The 24,549-nt window shown below is 42.8% G+C and overlaps 1 protein-coding gene across 3 annotated transcripts in view; it reads left to right on the forward strand.

Moving 5' to 3' along the window:
* Positions 1–11,481: 11,481 nt before the first annotated feature.
* Positions 11,482–24,549, forward strand: part of tle2a (TLE family member 2, transcriptional corepressor a) — a 38,665-nt gene continuing 25,597 nt past the window's right edge. For all 3 annotated transcript variants that reach the window (XM_019274351.2, XM_019274353.2, XM_019274354.2), the window contains exons 1-2: positions 11,482–12,138; positions 22,048–22,211. In XM_019274351.2, coding sequence (XP_019129896.2) covers positions 12,115–12,138; positions 22,048–22,211 — 188 coding nt within the window. In that variant the 5' untranslated portion in view covers positions 11,482–12,114. The remainder of the gene's footprint in view (positions 12,139–22,047; positions 22,212–24,549) is intronic.

The raw sequence follows: 24,549 nt of genomic DNA on the forward strand, positions 1-24,549 counted from the left end.
CCCAAATTTATGTGGTGTAAATGCCTCTTCCACTTCCTCTCAGGCCTTGTTAACAGTTTGTATCAGAGAGAAAACTATTCAATAATATATTGAGATTCGATTGAAGGTAGAGTAAGAGTGTCCACATTAGATGGTTGAAAACAACTAGGCGTAACATTCAAATGAGCAGTCTGAGGAGGTATCTAAAGCTCTGTCGTCTCGAGCTTCCAGTCTCCAGTCTCTTGGCCTTTGCAACATTCAAGGGAGCCCTAAGACTCAAACTGTCCCTGTAGAAACTGACAAACAGGACAAGAGAATATAGAGGCAGCTACATAAGAATCAAAGTGAATCAGGGGGAGGTAAGTGTAAAAGTGAAACAGACATGGAAGAGAGCTGGTTTACATGATTAGAAGTGGAGTAATGAAAGGCACAGGCATGGTCTTGTTCTTCAACCTGCGTTAAATTTAACTTTATTATTTTTGTGGCTTCCATTGAGCTGGAACTGTTTACATCCCGTTTTCAGCACTCAAAGGGGGGAACCGCCTCTGAGAAAGTCACTTAGTATTTCACAGTCACACACCCACCGTGACTCAGTCAGTACTGCAGCCTTAGGAACTACTGGTGCTTCTGACCCTCTGTGTGTAAGGACATGAGGGGCCTTTGGCTGAGCTGTGTACTTTGAAAGCCACAGTGTAGTCATGTCTTCTGTTCTCATGTGATGAAGTGAGTGAGGGAGAGAAGAATTTGCACAGATTAGACTCAGATGTGCAGTGTGAGAGGCCTCCAACTGTAACTTTTATGACAGTAGAAGTAATAGATCTGGTTCTACTAAGTGCACTGTGTAAGTGCCTTATATTTTAGAGTATTTTGACAATTAATCTTATTCTGCAGCATCGATTCAGAGGTGTTACAGAGAGGAGTTTCTCTTGCTTTCTCATGCTGGAGGCTAGTGGAGACATTTTTAGCTTGGCGCTGTATTCTAGCAATTAAAATGCCTTCAGAAATGAGCAGCTAGTCTCTGTTGTTTTTCTCTTCCTATTATAGACAGTAGTCTTCCTGCTCTATTGCCAAAAGTATTGCTTCTGCAAAGAGGCACACTAATTAACCCCTTTTCTATTCCACACATAAACATTCACACTCACCCCAACATTATTAATGCAAGTTCATCAGCCAGTGTCAAGGCCTTGTCTAATTTGAAATAACAGTATGAATATGTTATTTTATAATTAAGCCCACAAGACTCAAATCTCGTGGATTGTCTGCTCTAACCCCAGTGTGCTGTGGGAATAATTTTATGATCAGAGTTTTGAAATCGTGCTGGAATTCAATGTGTTAGTCACATAGACTGAATTTCAATAAGGCAGCTGCAGCTGACCTTACATATTTTATCAGTTTAGGCCCAAATATCTGTTTTCTGAGCTTTCCATTTAAAATTGTGCATTAATATTGACAGGAAACCATCACTGCGACAGTTATTTATGAAGGTATATATGTTTATGGTGAGGCGGCATCATCCTTCAAAATACCCAGCACATTTTTCCAGTGTTAAAGCGCCCATATAGACTGTTTACATTTAAATGGACCATGAAGTTTGTTCCTATTGGACAGCATCCTATTTTCCTTTTCATTTACAATTAACACAACGATAGGATTTATTTTCTATTCAATGTTTTCTAGTCTAAATACCTGCAGCTGTGTTGCCTAAGGAACTAATCCATAGATTTAATCAAATTAAATGTATTACTATTTTTTTCCCTTTTAATGAACCTATGCCTGTGATTCATTTTTTCTTTCCACAGCAGTGCTTACTTGGTGGTGACCATAATTACGCTACGTTGTGGGAGGTTGAGATCCAGAGAGATGAGAAAGAGTAGTCTGGCAACAATGATGACCACTCTAACATGGCAGACAGAATTGGTGACAGCAGGGACCCTCCACTGTGACCAACAAATGCAACCAGAACTTCAACAGTCCTGTAGTCTGTAGCCCACCTCCCTGTCATATTGAGATCCCATCATTAAGGAGTTTTATTTTAAATGACCTTGTTATTAACCTATCTATATTATGCGTAAATGTTGGTCTTATCAGTTCCCAGCTCTCGGATAGAGCAGTACTCATCCAACAGATCCTTGGCTGCTGACAAAGTGATGATAAGCGATGACAAGAAGAGATTAGCCGCATGTAATCTGTAAATCTTCACGTCCAGTTCCCTTGCACATTTCTGAGGAAGAAATTCAGCAATCGTCACACTGACTCGTGCAATCACCTTATTGTCATATTTTTTATATTCACAAAAAGTATGCTCTATAATCAGGGGCTTGCTGTGTTTTAGAAGTACAGCTCTGTAAACATCACTTACCCAAGTGTCCATGGGTGAGGCACCTAAAGCTTAATTCCATGATAAGCACAAATGGCTAAATTAATTTCTAACCCTTCGAGTCAAATTTTTAATTTGCTTTGCATGTGTGTGAGCCAATAAGGTAATTGTCCTGTGTTGATTCGTGCCAAGTTCCTTGGGCCACCAAGCTCTAGTCTGCAGACACTATTCCTGGTTCTATTAGAAGCCCTCATGCATTTTAAACAAGTTTCCCTGTTTATGAAGAACCCAGAACAGACCCTGGATGTGATAAAGTGATTACATCTCCCTGCTGCTGCCTTGGGACCACTTGAGCATCCCCAAGGGAGGATGAGGAAGTTGTTGCAACAAAGGATATTTTCTTTAATGTGCTCATCAATGCGCAAACTGTCTAAGAGAAATAAGTGCAGAAAAAAATGTATGTTATTTATCAGCATAATCAGATAATAGTCTGCATTTGGCTTTACTGCTCATATTTGAATAAATCATATTAGTGTCTGATGAACAATGAGCCAGGGCAAATAGTTGCTGCAGAGATTTTTAACCATTAGGCCACATTACCATCTGCCATTTATTTAATGGAGGGTATTATATTATTCATGTCTCTTGCAATTTTCAATTTTGTATCTCAGACAGAGAGTTTGAATTCAGCTGTAGACTAACTGATGAAGAGAAACCCTTGGCTGGAGTGATGAAGACACACTCTCAAAGTGTATTTCATTTTAAAGAGATCAATCTACTTTGAACTCAGGAATGCCTATACAGCCAGTTTGTCCTGCAGACATTTCACTCTCACTCTGGTAATGACCTACTGGAAAGAAAGAAGCAGTGAGGGAAAGGTAGTGAGGCAGGAACAACTTTTGGCTGTAGTAGAGGTGGTCGTAAACAGTCTGAGGAGGTATCTAAAGCTCTATCGTCTCCAGCTTCCAGTCTCCAGTCTCTTGGCCTTTGCAAGTTGTCTTGGACAGCAGTTCTGTGCTCAGGGGCCCAGCTGTAGGGGCCTCGTTGGATAATGGCACATTTCTTTCAGGCTGCCTTAGGGAGAGAGGCAGAGAGAGAGAGAGCAGAAGCAGCTTATCTGGACGCTGGCCATCCTCACCACCTCACCACTACCACCAGTGACCCTGATGAGGGATTTATATATTTATATATTTACACACACACACACATCGTTCCTCTTGCCTTAGCCAGCCCCCCCCTCGACCCTTCAAGTCATGCAGGACTTTATAGATTTATGGTTGCGGGGAAAATGTGTCCTGCTGTGGAATAGTAGCGACACCGATAGGTAAACAAATCTCAGGTAAGTCAATGCAGGCCATGTGTGACAGGGCCTCTGTTGGGAAACAGCCCAAGGTCCTGTTTCAGGCTGGAATGATGTCATTCCAAAGGGACCAGCTCTGTGTAGGAGGCCACGTGGATGAATACAGGCTGCAGTTATTAATGCACACAAACGTTAATCAGGAAAAGTGGAGTTTTGTTTCTGTCGTATGTTTACACAAGAAAATAATATACAGTGACGGTGACTGTAAAGCACTCATGCATGGTCCCATGCTGAGACCACCCAACTCATCAACCAAGGATGATATGTGTCTCTCACACAGCTAGGTTACAGTATTGAATCCCCAGACATTTTAATAATGCTGTTCTGTTATGTTTAAGTTTCCAGATTTAGATTGCAGAGAGTTATGTATTATCTTATGGGGCCAGAGAGGAGATGCAGGCCTAGCATAACATGTGTGTGTGTGTGTGTGTGTGTGTGTGTGTGTGTGTATTTAACCCATCACACGATTCAAAGCCTCTAACTCAGCATTTGTACAGTTTAGAGATGGTAATTCACAAATACCAACATATTTTCTTAAATGACACTTTAACTACCTTTTTGTGGAACCCAAAATAAGCAGTCTGACTAGTTACTAAATCAGTTACATTAAGCACACAGTCACCCCAGTGGGGTATAAGGGTGTTGTACATCAATTTGAACTTGTCATTTAACAGGTCTGTTTACATGGTTGCTCCAAATGTGCACTGTCTTTGTTTTGACATATTTTTCTGTCGACAATAAATCCCATAGCTGTGCAGGAAATTGCTTTAGACCCCCTAAAGTTTCTTTCTACACGCTCGTTGGATTCTCGTCAAAATGATCTATTAACACAATAGTGTCAGATTCAGAGTCAGGATCCATCTACATATGTATCTGGCATCTGACTCTTGGATAAACAACATTAAATCCGGGTTTTTCTTCCCCCTTTTTAGTCAATAATTGAGCTGTAATCTTTACCACAATGGGTTTTTAATTGACATTTCTCTTCTTATGTAACTGTTGTCCATTTAGCTGCAGCAAAGAGAGAAGGCCCACAAGAGGAAGTGGGAGGCCCAGGTCTGCTCACAACAGTCAGCTGGTCTTCCCCTTGGAAAATACAAGATGACTTCCTATGCCAGACTTCTGCAGATCGAGAGGGAATAGTGGATGAAAGAAGGGAAAATGTTGTCTACATGCAGAAGGAGAAGCTGGTTTATATTACTAAAATTCAATGAACATCTGAAGCGGTGAAATTTTTGCTAAAAAGGACTAGAGCAGGAAAGGGACAAAAGAAACACCCTCATTTACCTCAATAATAAGAAGGTTGTCTGATTACATTTACATGTATCATATAATATTTAAAGTTGTGCTTTCTTGGACTGCCATGAGGTATACATTACGGCTTCAAAGACTCAGTATCACTGAAAGGTTCTCTGAGGTTTGATCTCATGAGATGCCTCTTCACTGGAAGTGAAAAAGAAACCCAGAATATAAGGGGGTAAAAAACAGGAAGCAAACCAACCATAATACAAGTTCTCCCTAATGTAGGACCCATTCTTCACCACCTAGACCTTTTGAATTCTTAGAAAGCATGAAATAAGATATTGATTTTATTTTTTACCAATAAATAAAATATCTGTGTGAATATGTGAAAATATTAGAAGAAAGAAGAATAGATACATTATTGAGGAAATCCATTTTCCACCAAACCACACAGCGCTGTATCATGGGAGCAGTTAGGGATTCGGATTACCTTGCTCAAGGGTACCTCAGTAGTGCCCAGGAGATACAACCAGTCCACCTTCCATACTTTGGTCTATTCTGGGCTTGAACCTGGCCCCTACAGTTCCCCAGCCAAATCCCTACAGACTGATCTACTGGGGGTTGTAAGAGTTATATCAATCATTTTGAGTTCCTCTAGCCTTCCATTTAAATTCAGGGTATATATCTCTCTGCACAGGCACAATATGGGTGAAAGGTTCCAGTGAGGGAGCAAACCAAGATTGTATTCTATTTTTACTGCCATAATTGCTGAATTACGATTATTTTTGTAAATCTCTTGGTAGACTTTGTCTTTGTGAAAACAGCTATGAGGATCATAATCCCAGATTTAGTGGGAAAATAATATAAAGCCCCTGTGTGTGTTGACTAAGCATACATATAGACACACATACACGGTAGCTATGAGTTTTAGGGAGAGGACTGCTGATGCTTGAGTCTTCATTGGCTCTCTGACATCTCGGCATTTTCAGTGTAATAGCGACACTCTGTGGTACAAATGTATAATTGCAGGCTGCTGTCGGGTAATGGCGTCTCCATGCAGTACAGCAGTGAGCCTCTAGTTCAATATTTTCCCTTAATTGCAGAAAGTCTTGACAGGTGAGACAATGACAGGTGGATTTTAAATATTTAAATCATCTGCAGGCATAGTGCAAATCTGATGGAGAGGATTTTCTTGGACTTTTTGCTGAGCAGCAGGTCATTTCCGCATGAAAAGTAGTCTGACAGACAGAACCAGTTCATCTCAGCTGGTGAGTATATACAACTTTATCACCATTATTATTATATAGTGTTGACTTTTTTTTAAATTGTATTGCAAGACCGCACCCTGGAATGACTATCACAGGATAAAAAATAGACTGTACATGCATCCTGCCAGCCTAATTCAGTTTAATAGAGCAGCAGCAGGTGGCAGTATAATGCAGTGTTCTAGCCTGGATGTCCACTGGTTAAAAAAACCCCCACAAGAGACTGCATCAACACCGTATTTGAGTTTGAATATGAGATTTTGTCTGGAAGGCATCATTATATTTACTGTTTACTGCTTATATCCAGCATCAACAATTAAGTTATTCCATTATTTAAGATCTAGCTCTTTACAAATGTGGCTAATACATATTAATTTTTCAGGACAGTTCTATGTCTCTAGACTCTTTTTTTTTTCAATCATAAATATGAGTTGTGTGCTATCATTTGTCAATTATGCCCTGATTTTGGAGCTAGACTGTCAACATTTAACAGATCATTTCACTCTGTACTACGTTGTTTATGCTCCTCTGCATGAAAAACGAATTTATGTATTCTCCTTCATATTTTAACACACAAATTAACACCTGACCTGCACTCACCAGCTTGCCAACACTCATGTAAAGTGGAAACCTGTGGCAGGAACTGCATACTTTTTGGAGAGCATCTCTCAGTGTGTGAGTGACAGCACACTAGAGTGCTGTCAGTAGCATTTGCAAGTCAATGCTCAGATTTAACCTCTTCACTCTCCCTTCAGTGTGGATCGCCTGCCTGAATTCAAATTCAGCCACTGAAAAGATGTTCTTTTCTCACTCGGCCTTAAAAAGCAGCAGAATATGAGAATAAGAACCGTTGCATTGACCTTGAATACCGTTGGCGCATGTGAAGTTTTGTTTTTTTGCAACGAGACACCATGAGGAAACTCTGTTTTCTAAAGGACCTCTTGCTTCATTATTTGTTCAATGAGCGTTCAGTGCATTTTGGATTTGATGGCCAAATTGTGCAAGCTGGTGCATTCATAGACATTTGGAAAGTCAAAAGGAGATCACATTCCCCTTCACTGGAGAGAGGCACAAATCATCCCATTGTTCTGAATTAATAAGAAAAAAAAAAGTCAGTAAAACAGAGAGGTGTACATTCCCTCCTCTCCTTCTGAAGTTGCAAGTTATGATGAAAACAGGGTCCTCTTTACTGAAAGGAAAATCTATTTAGCGAATACCATAGAAGTGGATGGTTCAATATTGATCATTTCAGTGTTGTATTATGTGGTCCAAGTACTGAAGGAGACTTTTTGAGTGGAGAAACATTGTTACGGCACAGCACTGGAATTCCCAGATACACATGCCTGTGGGCGTAAATGTGTCAGCGTCTGTTTTATGTGTGCATACGTGGGCGTATGTGTGCCACAGAGGGTATTTATTTGTATCTGCCTGCAAGGAGGAGACGAGGTGTGTGTGAGTGTGACAACATGTGTGTGTGTGTGTGTGTGTGCGCGCGTGCATGTGAGCATAGCTGCTGCTGATGTGGGTCATTACCCTTTCTTTCCCCCAGGGTCCATGCAGCAGGAGAGGACAGAAGGGGAGGGGATGGATGGAGGGGGTGTGGGGACAGAGTGAGGTGGGGGGGTGGGAAAAATGGTGGGTGGTGGAGAGAGTGCGAGGAGGAGGGAAGAGGCTGAGGCTGTGTGTGTGTGTCGAAGTGGGTGTGTTAGAAGAGGAGGGGTGGGGGTGGGTACCCCAGAGGAGTAGAGACCAATAAATCACTGCTCCGTCTCTGCACTGACACCCAGCTTGTCTGATGAGGGACAGGGAAGGAGTGGGGGCAAAATGAGGTGGGGGTGGGGGCGACATGACAACACTGTGGCCTTGTCTTCCTGTCACTCAAGCCCACGCTGGGCAGGAGCCATTCTCGACCCTATTGCAAAGGCACTGGGGAAATTGGGGAGAGTCGGTAAGGCCGGGAAGGGTGGGGAGCAAACAGGGACACCACAAAACCAAAAGTTTATGACCTGAAGCAAAGCACCTTCCTCACATATCATCCTTTTTCCCATGGGATGCCGGAGTCAGTCTACAAGTTGAACTGAAGATAAAATCCTGTCTTTAACTTGCCTCCAGAGGTCGTTGATTTGTATTTTAGGTCTCAGTTTCAAATGAAATGTCATGTTTAGATTTAGATGATTTGACTGCTTAGAGATCTGTTCATGAACTTGTTGCATTTAGACTACATGTACGACTACTGCACATGAATAGAATAAAAATAGTGGAACTTCAGTGTTTCTTTGTCAAGAAGAAATGCACAAACAAAAGCTCCAGTGCATTCTGGTTTGTAGAGGCTTTTTACTGCCAGTGGAGAAAATGGTTTCCCTGCTGTGATTTCTACAGTCTCCTACCAGTGTGATTGTTGCAAAATTGTAGGTCTGGATAGAAGGTCTTTGATTCTGAAGGACTGTATCCAAAGACCATGTTTTATATAGCTGAACATTTTGTCACGAATTGGCGCTATATATAAATAAAACTGAATTTAATTGTATTTTTCAAAAACCAATTGTACAAATAGCTCTAGTGGAAATCTACTGAAGTGACATGAGATCATCTAGATTTGGCCCTTTCATCAGCAGAACACTCGACCAAACAACAAGAAGGAGCAAATAAATACCCACTGCATCAGAAATATTGTAATTTCCTCTGGTGTTTAAGTGGATTTTTTCTTTTGAGCTTGATTTTTAGAGTTACTACACTTTATACTTAGTAGGATTTTAGCGTACAATCCAGCAATCACCGGACAAGTGAAGCTTATTGATCCAAATTCATCATGCTGACTTGCAACGAACAAAAGGAAAGACACAATAGTTCATCTTCATGACCGAATGTCTGTTCATTAGACCTTTTCTGGTGTTATTGGGGCATCATTTAGTGTTAATATATCATGGGCACAGTTTGACACTGATATTGCTGTTGGCAACCACAAAGGAATGAAGTTATCTCTGAAGTTTCGTGGGAAGCAAACTTGTTTTCATCTACTTATTTGGGAACCACTCCCTCCCTGATGTTTTGCTACTCAGCAATAATTTGCCTACTGTATGGATAATTGGTGGTTTGGCACTGTTGTTTTGTTCCTTACATTAAGTTGAAGTTATTAAGAGATGCTGTTGCTCCCTTGGGCATTTTTCCACTGCCATGCCCTCTGAGACAGGTGTGTTTATGTGTTTAGTTGCACTCAGCATACATGCGTTTGACATAGTTGCATCTTAATACCTCACACGACTGAGCTAAAACCAAAAGCTCCTATAGCATTACGACTATTGTGTCACGTCCCATTGTGGGGACACTTTGATGTCCTGTTGCTCTGAGTCTCTCTCTGTGGAGGAGAGCAGGGCACTGTGAAGTTGGTGTATTTAATCACTGGAGTTCAGCCAACACACACACACCTAGCACACTCCTTCATCTGACCTGCCAATAGCAATAATATGTGTCCTTCACTTATCATTTTCTATCATCTATATTATTATGCCTCCCCCCAGCACAAGGCAACGCAGACTCATACATCCTGTGCACCCCCAACCCCGCTGCCCAGCCCAGCAAGCACTCCCACAGCACACACACACACACACACACACACACACACACACCAACATGAAACATCTCCCTGTGCAGCAGCAGACTGCAAAGCACTGCATTCCTCATGACTTTTTTTTTTTTCTAATAAATGTGATCCCAGAATCCGGGAGGGAGACCAGTGCTGTGCATTAAAATTCATGGGAAAAAAATGGCAATAAAATCTTTCTTTCTCTCTCCCTTCCCCTCTTTCTCTCCTTCCCTCTCCACTTGCTCCCCTCACCCTTCTCTCTTTTTCATTCCCTCACTTGTCTGCCCAACACACACACACACACACATGCACAATGCGCACGCACACACATATGTACACTTTTTTTTTCATCACCCGTGTGTGCGCTCTCCCTCTCATTCAATCTCTAAGCCTCCTACTGGCTCGTCTTTCTCAGCATCCCCCCTGCTGTCCTTCATCCTTTATTCTCTTCCTCCCTCCCTCCCTTCCTCCCCCTTCTGCCTTTCCTCTCTCTGTCTCTTTCACACACACACACACACACACACACACACACACACACACACACACACATATATATACTCTCACAAAACACACACACACACCCATCTATATTTTCCAACTCCACCTCTGGCAGGTTGTGATTTCCACTGTCAGAAATTGCTTTTTCAATATCTCTCTCTCTAATTATGAGCCCTGCCAAAGGGGTCGTGCCACCAGAATACCAATTTTTCCACCATTTCTACCTTCGTCTACAGAATAATTCCCCTTTTTCCAGGTAACAACAAAGCGCACTTTCAATATATGGCCATGCAAGCGTTGCAGCATTATCGTTACTGTATTTCTGTGGGTTCTGGTGCCTTCTCGGGCTCTTGTTTAGATCTATTCAGTCTTTTTTTTTTTTTTTTTTTAATGTTCGGTCAGCTCCCTGTGGTCATGATTAATTTTTGACATCTAGAAATGAGCAGGATGATGCAGAAGAAGAGGCTAAGTCTATTTATTTCCACATCAACAAGGACGAAATGGGGAGGATGGTGGAGGAGGAGGGGGGGGGAGTGTAAGATTTTTCAATGCATTGACGGGTTTGTGGGAAAGAAAAAGGAAAACCACTGAATCTTGATACAGCCACCACACAACTCCTCAATCACTCCCTCTACCCAGGAAGGGGTTAACCTCACCGAGCAGTTGTAGCCTGCTTGATTGACGTGCGGAGCATTGTGCTACCTGTACCCTCCAATCAGCAAACGGTCAGCACACCCCACGTGGGTGTTCTCGACAGTCATTGGCTCATTTTACCAGTGTTTACCGTGCCGAGGACGAGCCCCACGTGGAGATTTCATTCAATCACTGAACACTTCCTCTGAAGCGTCTTTCCGAAGAAATTTTCGCACTTTTTTTTTTCTTGGTGAAATTTAAAATTTCCTAATTGCATGGCTATATGAGGATGAAGCTAATTGTAATGCAAAAAAAACAAAAAAAAAACAGAAAATAATAATAATAAAATAAATAATAGCAGAGGTTTCTTTGCAAATATCATCAGGCTATTTGAAGAAACAGCATTGTGTGATTATGCTCTGATTTGGAAGTATTTCTAACTTTAAAGGTGATGGGGAAAAGGAATTAAAAAGAAATTAACAAACCATCATTAGGTTATTAATTCTGATAAAACAAAGTGTGAAGGGGGTGGAGGGGGGTATGTCTTTAGGTCTCCCCCCCCTTTCTCCTTAAAGAAAGCTACTCATATGTTATGTCCCATTGAGGATCAGAGAAGGGGGGGGGGGAGGGAGAGAAGTGAGGGGCTGGGAGTGTTGTGTGAAAAGAGTGCAGGCCAACGAGCGAGACAAAAGAGGCTGCGGCTGCATTGAATGTGCCGGTGGTGTGTCCGTCTCCGAAGCCACAAGCAAAACCACATTTCCCCCCCTCTCCTCCTCCACCACCACCTCCTCCTCCTCTCCTCTCCTCTCTCTCTCTCTTTTTTTCTGGCCTTTATGCTACAGACGGCGACGAGATATCGGAGAGAGAAAACCAATTGCGATATCGTAATTGTTGGAAGCGGAGCGAAGTTGGAGGACTTGGAAAGAAAAAGCGTCCCTTGGACCGGGTGTTTCTCTCCTCTCCTCGTCCTCCTTTACTACGCGTCGAGCGCGGTGCGGTGCGGTTTCGGGGTTGGGGATATAACCCAGAACAAAGGAGTCTTGAAGCAAGGAATGAGCGAGCCGAGACTAGCTTTGCTTTTACCTTTGAAACCGGGCCAAATGCCTCTCTGAGACCAACAATAGTACATCGGCTGCTCGTATTTCTCGACGAAGCTTTCCGCCCCAAACGGGAGAAACAAGAAGAACAAAAAAAAAACACACACACACGGTTGGAGACACGCAAGTCGGCGGCTACAATGTTTCCTCAAAACCGACCACCGGTAAGTAGGCTACGGTACTATGTAACCGTCTACACACGTTTAACGAGGTTATTGTCTTATAACCGGAACCTCCATTGAATGCAACGAGTGTGAGATTAAAACACCGGGTTTATATGAAACCGTATCGAGCCTTTCAATGAGAAAAGTGCAAGCCGAAATTGTCTGTCTTTGTCATCCTTATTGTGTATTTCCGGGAAAATATGATCCTCTATAAGCTGTCCTATACAACCCAACGTGCTGTCTGTCTGTACATTAGCCCCCCCCATGTGTAATCTTTGTCTTATGAAGGTCAGGCAGATTGCTGTCAGTGGGGGTTTAGTGAGGCAAAGCCCACCTTTTTTTTTTTTTTTTTTTAAAACAACGTCCAACTTTGCTGAGTGTCTTTGTGTGTGGATCTCATGTCCTTGGTGGCCACCACCACCACCACCAGTTTAGAAACATGGAGCCTCCTTCTATTTCCACACTATTGTGGAGTTGACCCAGATGATGAAGTGTGTGTTTGTTTGTCCCTTCCTCGCTGGCTCTCAGAGAGAGGGAGAGCGAGAAAGAAAGAAGGAGAAGAAGAAGAAGAGGGGGGTGTGGGGTGAGTCAGCTTTGGCTTGTTGACACCTTCACTCAATGGTCTGCCCTTCTCAAGTGCCACTCATCCCGTCCGCCCCCCCAACAAAAAAAATCTTTTTATTTCTTTTCAATCATATCATGGGTGATTCAGGGACCTGATTTGGATGGATAGAAAACTAAAAGCTGCCCACTTTTCTTTTCTCGTTCTTTTTTTACAAGAATCTAACCAGTTTTGCCAAAAAGCCCTCCATATAACGGCCGGTAATGTGGCTGTAAAAAACAAAAAAAAGGAGTTGGCATGCTGTCTGTGTATTTGAGACCGATCTCTGCGAGGTTAGGAGCGATATTCATGCCGCATGGCTTTAATTTGTTTTAGTCGAGTTAGGTGGAGAGCTTTTGAGCCGACTGAAATACATAAACACTGGTCCTCCAGCTGTGTGAAGTATCAATTAAGACCTGCTCATTTGCCTAACCCTCATCTACATCCCTCAGCCATGCCACCCTGTATCCCACCCCTGGCAGTGTTTTGACATTCATGTCCCAATGCATTGAAACCAGATTAAGCATGGTGTGACATGTAACTTTATGTGAATGTCTGAGTGTACCTGCTTTAATTACACTCCAAAATTAATTCATAGTGTATATAATGCTTAAATGTACTCTACAACTTTTATTTCAGCATGTTCCTCCTTCAGTGATAAACGCCACCCCCCCCCTACCCCGTACATATAGCACCCACACAAACATCACTCACACACCAGCAGCTGTGTATGTAGTAGGCTATAGCTGACTGCAGGAAGGCAAGGCAGGAGGCAGACTGTGGGTCTGTGGTTTGCACTGTAAACCCAATCCCTCTCATCCAGCCTCTCCTCGCTGTGTTTCTGTGAGAGCTCCAAACCACATCTTAATGTATGGGCAGGCGTCCCAGGGTGAGAGGAGCAGACTGCGGCGGGTCTGGGTGGAATGTTTAGGCCAATCGGCCCCGTTTTGTTTCAGCCCTCCGCAGATCTCAGCAGTACCATGTGAGACACCCGTTCTCTGAAAGTCTCTGGCCATCGGTAGCTCTTGTTTGCACCTTGGAGTGAAGGGCCACTCAACCTGGCAAACTGTTTAATCTCGGAAATGCTATGCTGGCAGTAACCTGTCATCACTGGCTACTGCTCCGCTGTGAAGGATGTGACCCATATATTACATAAATGTGTGACCCACATTAACTGATATAGTTATTATTTTTTTAATAAAATAATCAAGAATTATGTGCATTTTCAGATCCCAAAACAAGAGTTTGTGCCTTCTAGCGTGTAACTTAACCTGCATGTTTATACTGTCTTGCAACAGATCTTCTTTCATGATTGTTCCTGTAAAATATGACTGTTAGAGAGCACATACATGCTCATAAATGTACTTTCTATAGTGTTAACTGCATCATACAAACAGCTTTACATCTCTTCTTCAGTATTTTTTAATCACACATCCTGCACATATATTATGACTAAATAATAATCCTGACTGAATGCTGTACATACTTAAGCTGAATTCCTCCTCACCACAGTTAAAACTCCAATTATGTAAACAGATGTCGTGACGATGTGGCGTCCACATGACATAAACACGACATAGAAATGTTCTTGAAAATGCCTCAGGCCCTCGTATGCACCCAGATGATTTTGGGATTTTGCCAAATAAAGTAGACTAGCTGAGAAGTGTGTGGGACATGGCGGGCGTTGCTGGCTGTCTTTTAATCCTTAATGTTCTTTCAAATCTGCCACAGTGACAGAAACATACAAGGCTACACTGTAGACAGACAGAAATTGATAAAGACGAAGAAAGCATCAAAGCTAAACATAAGATTGTATTCAAACCAGAAACTAACAATGTTTTTTTTTTTTTTGCCCCATAATAATACTGAAAATGTTAACATACTCTACACACCTATGGCCACCTGGAAGTAACACAAAACTAAGACATAAACTACATTTAAAAAGACAAAATGGTGGCATTAGCAGGTTTGTTGTGTCTTGTTTCTATCTGTTTGCTTCGGGGGAGAAATTGGATTTAAAGACTCTCTGTTGCCAACGTACACTTGATCTGTGGGAGATAATATTATCAGTGAGTGATCAAATACACCCAGGCTTCTTAAAGGTCACAACAAGCCTGATCATAATATACAACAACACTCTCTACCAACCATTTTATCGTGAACAATACCCTGGGCTGGGGGAGGGGTGTAAGAGGCTACTAATGAGGGTGGACCTTGGTTCAGTTTTAGTAGTTTTGGCCATTGTTCACACATAACGTTTTATAATGTAATAGGTGGTCACACAGGTTTATAACACGTCATCATGTTTGTCATGTTATCTAACCCACCAATTTGGTTGCTACCCAAACCGTCCATTGTAAACATTCATTAGATCTTTCTGAGCTACTTCCTCGTTCAATTCAGTTTTGGCTACTATACGCCGTATAGTTACACACACAGTCGACATTTTGGATGTGTTTGCCCAAATCTTTTCTTTTAAATACGTTTGATTAGACAATACAGTCCATCTGGTTCTGTTCATGACTGATTATTGTGCTTTCTTGTCCCAATGAACTATCTTGAAAAGCTCGGCTCATTTTATTTAGCACAGTTCCCATGGACTGCAGTACTTCAGGCTCTTTCTGTTATATAATACGTTAGTGTCACCTGAGTTGTTAAATTGGTTAAATATGTATCAAGCATCCAATGCCTTGTTATATTTTAAATGTTAACTACCCAACAAACAGTGGCTGAGTGCCATTGTTCATGCATCTAGCTGATGTTCAAGTGCAAACAAAATTTGGTGGCTTCACATCACACCATGTAGATTAACTCGGTTCACAGCTGAGTCTCAAAACAGTAATCAACAGTAAGCTGGTAGGGCCTTTTGAGGAATTTGGGGGGCCGTATGATAAAATCAAGAAATGAAATTCATTACTGAAGAAAAGAAAATGTTTTCAAATGGCCATGGCACAGATCTTGATCTATGTGTCCCCTATCTCTACTTATCCCATCCCCTTCAAGGAGGCGCTCTCTTTCTAAAGAAATAGCTAGTCAGCGAAGATGTATAAAGTCAGGTAGGAGACAGACTGTGGTGAGGAGAGTACTTAGAATGAGTGACTCAAATGAGATGAGGCCTTCTCCCTTCTGTCCTCAGAGCTAGCATAAAGCAAGCCTCTACTTCCCGAGTCCTAGCATGCTTTTAGCTCTTTATCACCACTGTTGTCCAGCGGTGAGAGTGTGGCTATCGATCAGGAGCTGGCCTGCTTTTGCTCAGCCACCGATTAGATGGGGAGAGAGAGCGAGAGAGAAAGAAAATGAAGGAAAAGAGGCTGAAGGGGGATCTCAGGTTTACACAAGCTGTTGTGGAGGTGCGTCTCGGTGGAAGGAACAAACGAGCGGAGGGGGTTACCTAATAAAAGAAGGCACCTCCAGCAATTAAGCCAGCTGACAGGCAAACTGTGGCGCTTCGCTAATGTGGGCTGACAGCAGGGAAATTTGAATAACGAGGCTTGCGGGAGGAAGGAGAGAGGAACGAGGAGGTGGCGGAGGGGTGGGAGGGGTGGGGGACCGAGAAAGAAAGATGTGTGGTGCTAATGAAACAGGTGCCTGGCAGCCCCTCCCCTCTAAGTGCAGGAATCATTGAGAGATTACCAGCACGTTTCGCCAGCACAGTGCCAAGCAGATAGCCAATTGATGTATGGCGGGGGGATGAACCTGTATCTTTTCTTCCCCGCTGCAAGCTGCTTTTAACAATGTAAATCACCGATGAATGTTGACAGTCATGCTTGAATAATTTGAAGCTTATGAGAAAGGACAGTGTATTGACATATTTCATGGCCCTCAGAGGTGGGAATGTGTGTTTTTTAGGCTTGTGTGGGTGGATACACATTCAGGAATGCTATTTTGGGTCAGACCTACTGTCACTACATCCTTGGCGGTAGTCGGATGAGAGAGGGGAAAGAGAGGGAGAGCGTGGTGGGTGTTTACTCTGATGATCGACTCTGTGGGTAAGCAGTGTAATTAGTGGCTTGACTAATGGGCAGAGCTAGATGAAGGGAGGCAGCAGCACAGCATCTTCCCAGTTTAAGGAGACAGACGAGAGACACAGCTCCGATGAAACAAATAATAATCTAAACATTTTACACTTTTTTTAATATATATCCATAACTATTGGCTGAATTAAAATGTATGTTTGTACAGACATTCATGCTTCCCAGAGGATAAATCTTACTGACTTTCTTGATGACCTCCGTAAGCACCACCAGGAGGTTCACATGTGGTTTTGAGTGAAATGCTGTAACTGGATTGGCAAAAATTGTGTTAGACATTCATGTCTCCCTCAGGATGAATTTAATCATTGTTGTGACCCCCTGACTTTTCATTTAGCACTATAACCGGGTCAAACAATAATTTTTGGTTTATGACCAGATGCCTCAGCCTTACTTATGCCAATTGGTATGTCTGAACCAAAATGATTAACTTGATAAACATTACCACAGGCACGTCATTGTTAGCATTTACCTCAAAGCGTTATGTACTAGTAGAGTCTCACAGAGCCCATAGCATTGCTGCAGACTCTTTTGGCAAAATTTTAAGTTAAATTCAAACTTGTTTTGCGACCAGTGGAAGTCTGGTATAAACTGGATTCTCTGGCAAAATCTGAGCACAATCAGCATGCAGGATTTGTAATGAGGAACACAATATGGTAGAAAAGAAACAAGAACATGGCAACCACTCATTACAAAGAAGTGGGAGCTTTGTGTATAAAAGAACTTGGAAGGATCCCGTCTTTTTACTTTGATGCCACATGTGAAATATGCATTGTCAGTTGGGGAAATTGCAAAAGAAAGGAAGGCGAATGCGAGAGGTCATCCAAGTAAAATCTATTTCCCCCCTCATCCCCTGCAGTGGTACAAAGAAGAGTGTTTCTTTTTGAGTGAACCTAATATTCCTAAGGTCACATAACCACATCATAACATTGATGGCCTCATGTCAGCCCCATTAGCAAATTATGTATCGCTGTGGGTCAGTGTGGCCAGTGAAGAGGAGTGGGACACATCTTGCGGATTCTCAGTGATATTGACGTAGGCGCTACAGTCATGTGCGAATACAATAAAGTGCATGTGTGCTTGTAAATACTTGTGGAGAACTGCATCGTGCACGCATCCACTTAAGTGTTTGTAGTGAGCATGTGTGGGCGTGTAGTCTCATCTGTGTCTGTGTGTGTGTGCACGCACACATGTTTTTTTGAGGGTGGGGGGTTAGAGCAAGGATATGAGGTCATGGTGGTTTGTTGCTTGCGGTGTAATTAGAGGTAACTCAAATGAAAACAGGAATGATTTCATTCAGGGAATGCCACACTGTTAATGGTCCCTTCACGTCAGAATTTATTATGTACGTTTAACATTTTTTTATGTGCATATATTTGTTTGTGTACCTGTATTTGCATTCATGGGGTTTGCTGCATGTGACCTTGGATATAATGTATGTGCAGAGCATATAACCTGATCTGTTATGTTGCAGACCCGCTAGTACAGTGAATGGTGTTCATCTGTTTCTCACCCTTGTGTAAAACCACCTTATTGGATTGTTTCCTATCCTATCCCACTGAAGGGATGTGAGGTCTGATTTAAAATCATTTCTATTCCCATAAATGACTCGTTCACACTCTGCCTCTCTCATCCCCTCATCACCAGGTCCTCATTTAATCATTGCAATTGACTTAGGCCTTCCAGGGCTAAGAGAGAGATTACCGCGAACGTGTGTGCGCACACCTTTGCATCTGATGTGACAGGGTCAAATCTGGGTTTTCCCTCATTGAGCTTGTGGAATAGGTGGCCTTAAACCCTTAACTTTAGCCTGTAGTTTTCTCAGCTGGCTTTCCAGAACAGAACATATCACAGCGGCGCCGGTAACAACGCTGGGCTGCTCAGGGCCTATAAACACCTCCCCACTGATTTATCTAAACAGATGAGTAATCAGATCATCTCTAATCACATCAGAGAGAAGTGCATGCCTTCCAACCTCATGCAGTCTTTCCTCTGTATTACAGAACCTGACTTTACGACTGTACGAGCCACAGAAAGAGCTAGCCTGTAATTGTGTAACAGCGATTTTCAGTCTATGTAAGCTTTGTTCAAGGGCAGACAGCATGTCTCTTGTTTGCCTTCGAGCCAGGACACGGCCGAGAGGGAGGGAATAACAGAGTGTAGGATTATCAGGTGAAGCTCCCAGCCCTAGATCCTTTCCCTGAGGTCCTCGGGTCAGCTTGATGACCTGACTTTTTATTTTAAAGCCCGCTCAGCTGTTTGCCAGATCAGAAGTTACGAAAGACTAATAGCAGCGGATCACAGGAGGAGTAGGGGTTATGAGGGATAGGATCTATGATTTTCCTGTGTTTCAGAGACTGCATTGGTCACATGTGTTCAGTCTAGTCTGGTGTGAATCATCATAACAAACCTAACCAGCAGACTGGAGTTGTGCGTAAGGTCAGAGTGGCTGAGCCAGCAGAGAGAGAGAGAGAGAGAGTGGAAACCGCCCCAAAAAAAAAAAATTCTCTTGAGAAAATCAGAAAATAGACCAACTCTCTCTAGCCACATCTATGCCTCCATTTCTGAGGAAGATGCTTCGCTCTCCTCTTACCTGTCCTCGGGAGACGTGGCAGTGTTAAAAAAGAAAAGCACGAAAAATGTTGAAAAAGGGGAAGGGGGTGCGGGGGGTGATAAAAAGGAGAGAAAAGGATAGTCGCCTCTTTCTTCCTCCTTCCATCCTCCTATAAAATGGCCTTGGTGCTCTTTTTTTTTCCACCCGTGAAGAGTAATTGCTCTGTGTGTGTTTGTGTGTGTGTTGTGTGAAAGAGAGGAGGCTGTGCAAGTGTGTGTGTTTAATTATGGGTTTTTGTGTGAGAAAAAGGGGAGTGCGTATGTGCGTGCAAGACTGAAAATGTGTGTGTGTATCTTTGTGAGGGTGTGTGTGTGCGTGCGTTTGCTTGTGTGTAATGGTGGGTTTTTGTGTAAGGGAAAAGGGGTGTGTGTGTGTGTGGCTGTCTGTGCTCTAGGAGGGGGATCTGGCCGACAGATTGAGAGCAGCTTGTTAGAAAGAGGAACAATGAGGCCACAGCCCCTCTCCTATCTTCTTTCTCCTTCTTTCTTTTTTCTTTCCTCTCTTGTGTTCCCTTTCTCTCTTTCCATTTTCTCTTCTGTTATTTTCATCTTCTTTTTTCTCCTCTTCCTCTCTTCACATACACTTCCCATGTTTCACCTGCTGAAACACATTTTCTTTTTGGTCTCTTCCTCCCTGTCGGCACATCTGATACTGTCACTTATCTACACACATGTGGATGTTCATGTTTCCTTACACACACACACACACACACGTACGGACTGTGGTAACTGGCACGCTCTGCTCCTGTCATGCCAACATCCAAATGCCTTGAACATCTTTCAAACAGTCCCCCTGGCATTCTTTTTGGCTTTAGAGTTGAGTGATGTTGTGATTAACTTGTTCATTAAACATCATTAATGCGTGACAGACATCGCTGATGTGTAAGGACGTCAACATGTGAGATGTGTGTTTTATTTTAATCCAAATTAATCATTACTGCTGTCATTCAGGGCTACCCACATCTATGCTTACTGTCTTTGAACTCAGCTTGTTGACTGGTTTGAGCTGCAGGAATGGGCAGATGTTTTTTGGGTTCCCCGTGGAAGTGCGGGGCGGTGTAGTCATTTTTATACTTTGCATCTTTTTTAGCATTGTGTCCTTCTGCATGAATATTTGTTCAATATGAATTCACAAAGTCATCTTATACTGAGGGTTTTCAGAAGTTTTGAGCCTGGTAGCCTTTTATCTGATAGCGCTCCACTGACCAAAAACCATGATGGCTAAAAGTCTCCGTAGTTGTCATGGGAAATTATTGCATCAGACATAAAAAAGGGAACCCAAAACTAGGTGGAAAATGGAAGAAATACTTTAAAGAGGAACAAAAAGAAATGGGAAGAAAACTACTCTACTGTTCCACTGTCCGGGCTGGTTAGTTTAGTTCTTCACAAATTACAAATATAATCTGTCCAGCCAACACTGTGATGAAGGACGAAGGTCTAAAAGATAGAGAGCTACATTTCTTGACTTATATTTATTTAAAATTGCATAAAGAAGCTGAGAACATTATAATAAATCCCCAGACTGTCAGACAAAGACAGGCAAGGCTACATGACTACCAGGTACGGATGCACATTTGAGAAAAATGATTTACCCTCCTGGGGTAAGATGTTAAAGCGGGGCAAACTCACACAGTGTGTGGCACTGATTGGCAAGTCTGCTGGAATAACAGAACGCTCTTACAAAAAATGTATCAGGAAATGTTACAAATCTGTAAAAAATTTAACTTGATCTGTATGGTTTAAAAAGTCCCCAGAAATCTTGCTTATAAAATGTTAGCTAATATTCTCTGCTATTTGAGGTTGTTATCAGATCAAGCAATATTACTTGGCATAGAATCGAAACTATGTCCTCCCACAATCTTTCCTCTTTCTTCACACCTCCCAAAAAAGAGCAAAAACTGTTTGAATCAGTGACAAGACTTTGGCCTTTAATAAACTAACAGAGCCAAATAAACACCCATCTGCACATTCCTGCAAGGGAATCACAGAATATTACAATCACTTAACCTCACTGTCATACTTGACCATCGTGAAGATTGTAAGCCGGTTGTCCAGGGCCCCCGTTGGCCTCTTCGCTGTGTTATTTTGACAGAGAGCCAAATAGACTGACAGACGGACAGCCCCCGCCACCCTCCTAGTCCGGCTCTCAGCCCCCTTTTGTCTGCCTGTCCTGCAGCATTACCCCTATGGTTGTAGTCTCCTAATTGCTCTGAACCCTGCAGAGACTGGAGACTAAAGCAACAGGGTTGGGAGGGGTCTTCAGCCATGATTGCCCCCACCACCCCCGACTTGTCTCTTTTATTTTTTTTTCTTCTACACAGACTTGCAATTAAACAAAGTGTGTTCATTTGGCTAAGAAGCTCTTGTACCTCCCTGCCCTCCCGTCCACATCTTGATGCTGCGTTCACATCTGGCTCTGCTAGCGATGACAGTGTCTCTGTAATAGACAGCCCCTCACAATAGTTACACACCGACATGCTGACGTGCATGTGCGGATATTGTGCATATTTTTGCGTTTTGTGTCAGCTCCTTAGTAGAAACTGTTTGAGTGAAGCTTTTATTGTACCATATTACAGAAAATTACATGTCAAGAATTTATACAATGATTGTGTACTTCTGTACTCTCAGACAAATCCCTGAATCTGCTGCCACCTTTCTTCTTAGGCACCTCTGCAGCCACCCCCGGGGTCCTCTGCCTCAGTGGTGGCAGCTGCAGCGGCCGCAGCGGCAGCAGCATCGGGGACGCCCCAGTCACTGAAACTAACCTACCCAGAAACTTTGGACCGGATCAAGGAGGAGTTTCAGTTCCTCCAGACCCAGTACCACAGGTGAGTGTTCGGAAGTTTTAACTTTTGTGTGTTTGTGATTCCCCTTAAATTTACATACTGTACGTGTTACTGGAAATTCAAACCAAATACAGCACTGTGGTTAAAAATAAATGTGCAAGCGGTTCAGTTTGAGGTGGGCATGTTGCTTCAGGTACAGGTGAGATGATAAGATACGATCCAGGGCGCCCGTTTGGCCAGTAGATTCAAGAGTTTGAAGGCTTATCACAACGCTGCAGTGGTGAGATGTAATTTTACAGCTCCGAAAAGTTATCACTGCAACAATCGTTTTATGGACGATTGAGCGGCACCCTGTTCACGTTGCAAAGTAATCTGCCAGGAATGTGCACTTATGTGTGTATTGGATTGATCAGTGCAATGTGTTGCCAGATGCATTTGCAATGAGTTGTGGCAAAAGTTCAAACCGCCCTCTTCTCTACACATGCACACTCAATCTCTGAAATCATGCAAGGCGATGTGATGATTCGACCAACTTTCTTGGCACAGTTTCCAGGACCAATAGGGGTATATGCTGGCTAGACTTTTTTACTGTATGGTGTGCTAGATGTGCAGGAATGTGCCCAGAATTCTTTTTGAATGTGGGATTTGGACTGGCTGTGCAGTCCCAGCCTTCTCTCTCTTGCTCTCTCCCTTCCTCCCTCCCTCTGGTCTCTGTTCTCGTGGCACACCTTCACAGGATCCCCTCTTCTCATCCTGCTTTGATTTAACTGGCCAGAATCTCCCCTCCTCCCTCTTCTGTCCCACTTCAAACTTCTTTTGTACAGCCCTTGTCCACAGCCCCTCTAACCCCTGTGGCTACTGCTGTTTCTCTGTACACACAAATGCCTGAGTGAGAGTGTGTGTGCGGGTCCGTGCATGTGTGTGTTCCCTTATCCCTCTCTGTCTGTTAAGCTCAAGCAGCACACAAGCAGATATCTCTGTAGTAACTGAAAGACACAACCTAAAATCTGCATCAAGATATATGATCAGCTTGTATTGATATAGACATTAGCTCATGCATTTCCTTTTATCATGTTCGCTCACTTAGGGCCAATCTTAGACCAAATCGGATCCTTGTGATGATAACGCAGGTATGTCATTCATTTAAATGGGGCTAGTGCATTTAGGCTGAGGCAGGAGAAATGCAGCCTGATGTCAGAACGGTCAAACTTCTCCACAGTAAATAGAGTTCATGGACTTAACTATGATACATTACCAGTTGTGTTTATTTTGTGTACCCGGCTTCTGTGTCTGGCTTGCAGTTGAGGCTGTGCAATAGTGACACCAAGAAGCTTTCTTTGGCTGATGTCCGTTTGTTTTGAGGGAGAGAGAAACAGACAGATGTGGACAAGTGACAACCAGTGAATGAAAGAGAGAGAGCGTGTGTCGATGGCAAGAAAGCCAGTGAGTCGGAGGTTATTTTCTGATTGTTTCACAGTGGTTACATTCAGCACAAATAAACACACCCACACACTGCCACACAACCCTGCAGCTGATCACCGTTACACCTGATGTAGTCTGAATGCGACCGTATGTTTGTCCTGTTCAAGATACTGGGATGTTCTTCTGGTTATGTCACTGGATGTTGTAGCTATTCCAGGTTAACAATTTATTTATTGAACATTTCAGTATCTGAGAGCCACTGTCCGTGTATAAGTTTAAGTCCTTAAAGATAAAACAATACTTGCACAGTTGCTATTTAGTCCCATTTTTTTATTTTTCTTATTTGAAATAGATATGAAAACTTTTGAGCTAAACGATCTGTGCAGACCATTTGTTGTTGAACTGTTATGTCCATGTATGACATGGCAACAAAGAATTGAGAATGAGAGTGTGTGGGTGTTTTTTGTTTCTTTTCCCCATCTGTTCCTGCAGAATATTTCTACCAGCACCTGCAACAAAAAATATAGATACTTCCTCTTGAGTGTTGTCCAGTCCCACCACACGAACCAAAACCACATTCGGTCCAACACACCCACATTTTATCAGCACAACAGTAGAGACTGTGACCACCTCCCCTTATAGGTTAGCCTTTTTGGTCACCTGAATGTACATTGAATTTTGTCTTAATGTGGGGCAATGTATGGTGCTCTGCAAATCAAAGGACAAATTTGCAGAGCTCGTGTGAACCACCCTTTGAGCAACACTGACCTAGACAAATCAAGCCATTCAGTGAACATGAGTCACCCCAGGATCCTCCAGTTGAGACGGTGTGATCAGCTCCACTGGCAGCCGTTCAACGTTACACCTCGTGTTACAAAACACCTGGAGCATCACCCTCTTGCCAAGCACTGGTACTGAGAACTAGTGAGCAGGATAAACAATAAATGAATGATGAGAT

The sequence above is a fragment of the Larimichthys crocea genome, chromosome XVII (assembly GCF_000972845.2).
Source record: "Larimichthys crocea isolate SSNF chromosome XVII, L_crocea_2.0, whole genome shotgun sequence".
NCBI classification, from domain to species: domain Eukaryota; kingdom Metazoa; phylum Chordata; class Actinopteri; family Sciaenidae; genus Larimichthys; species Larimichthys crocea.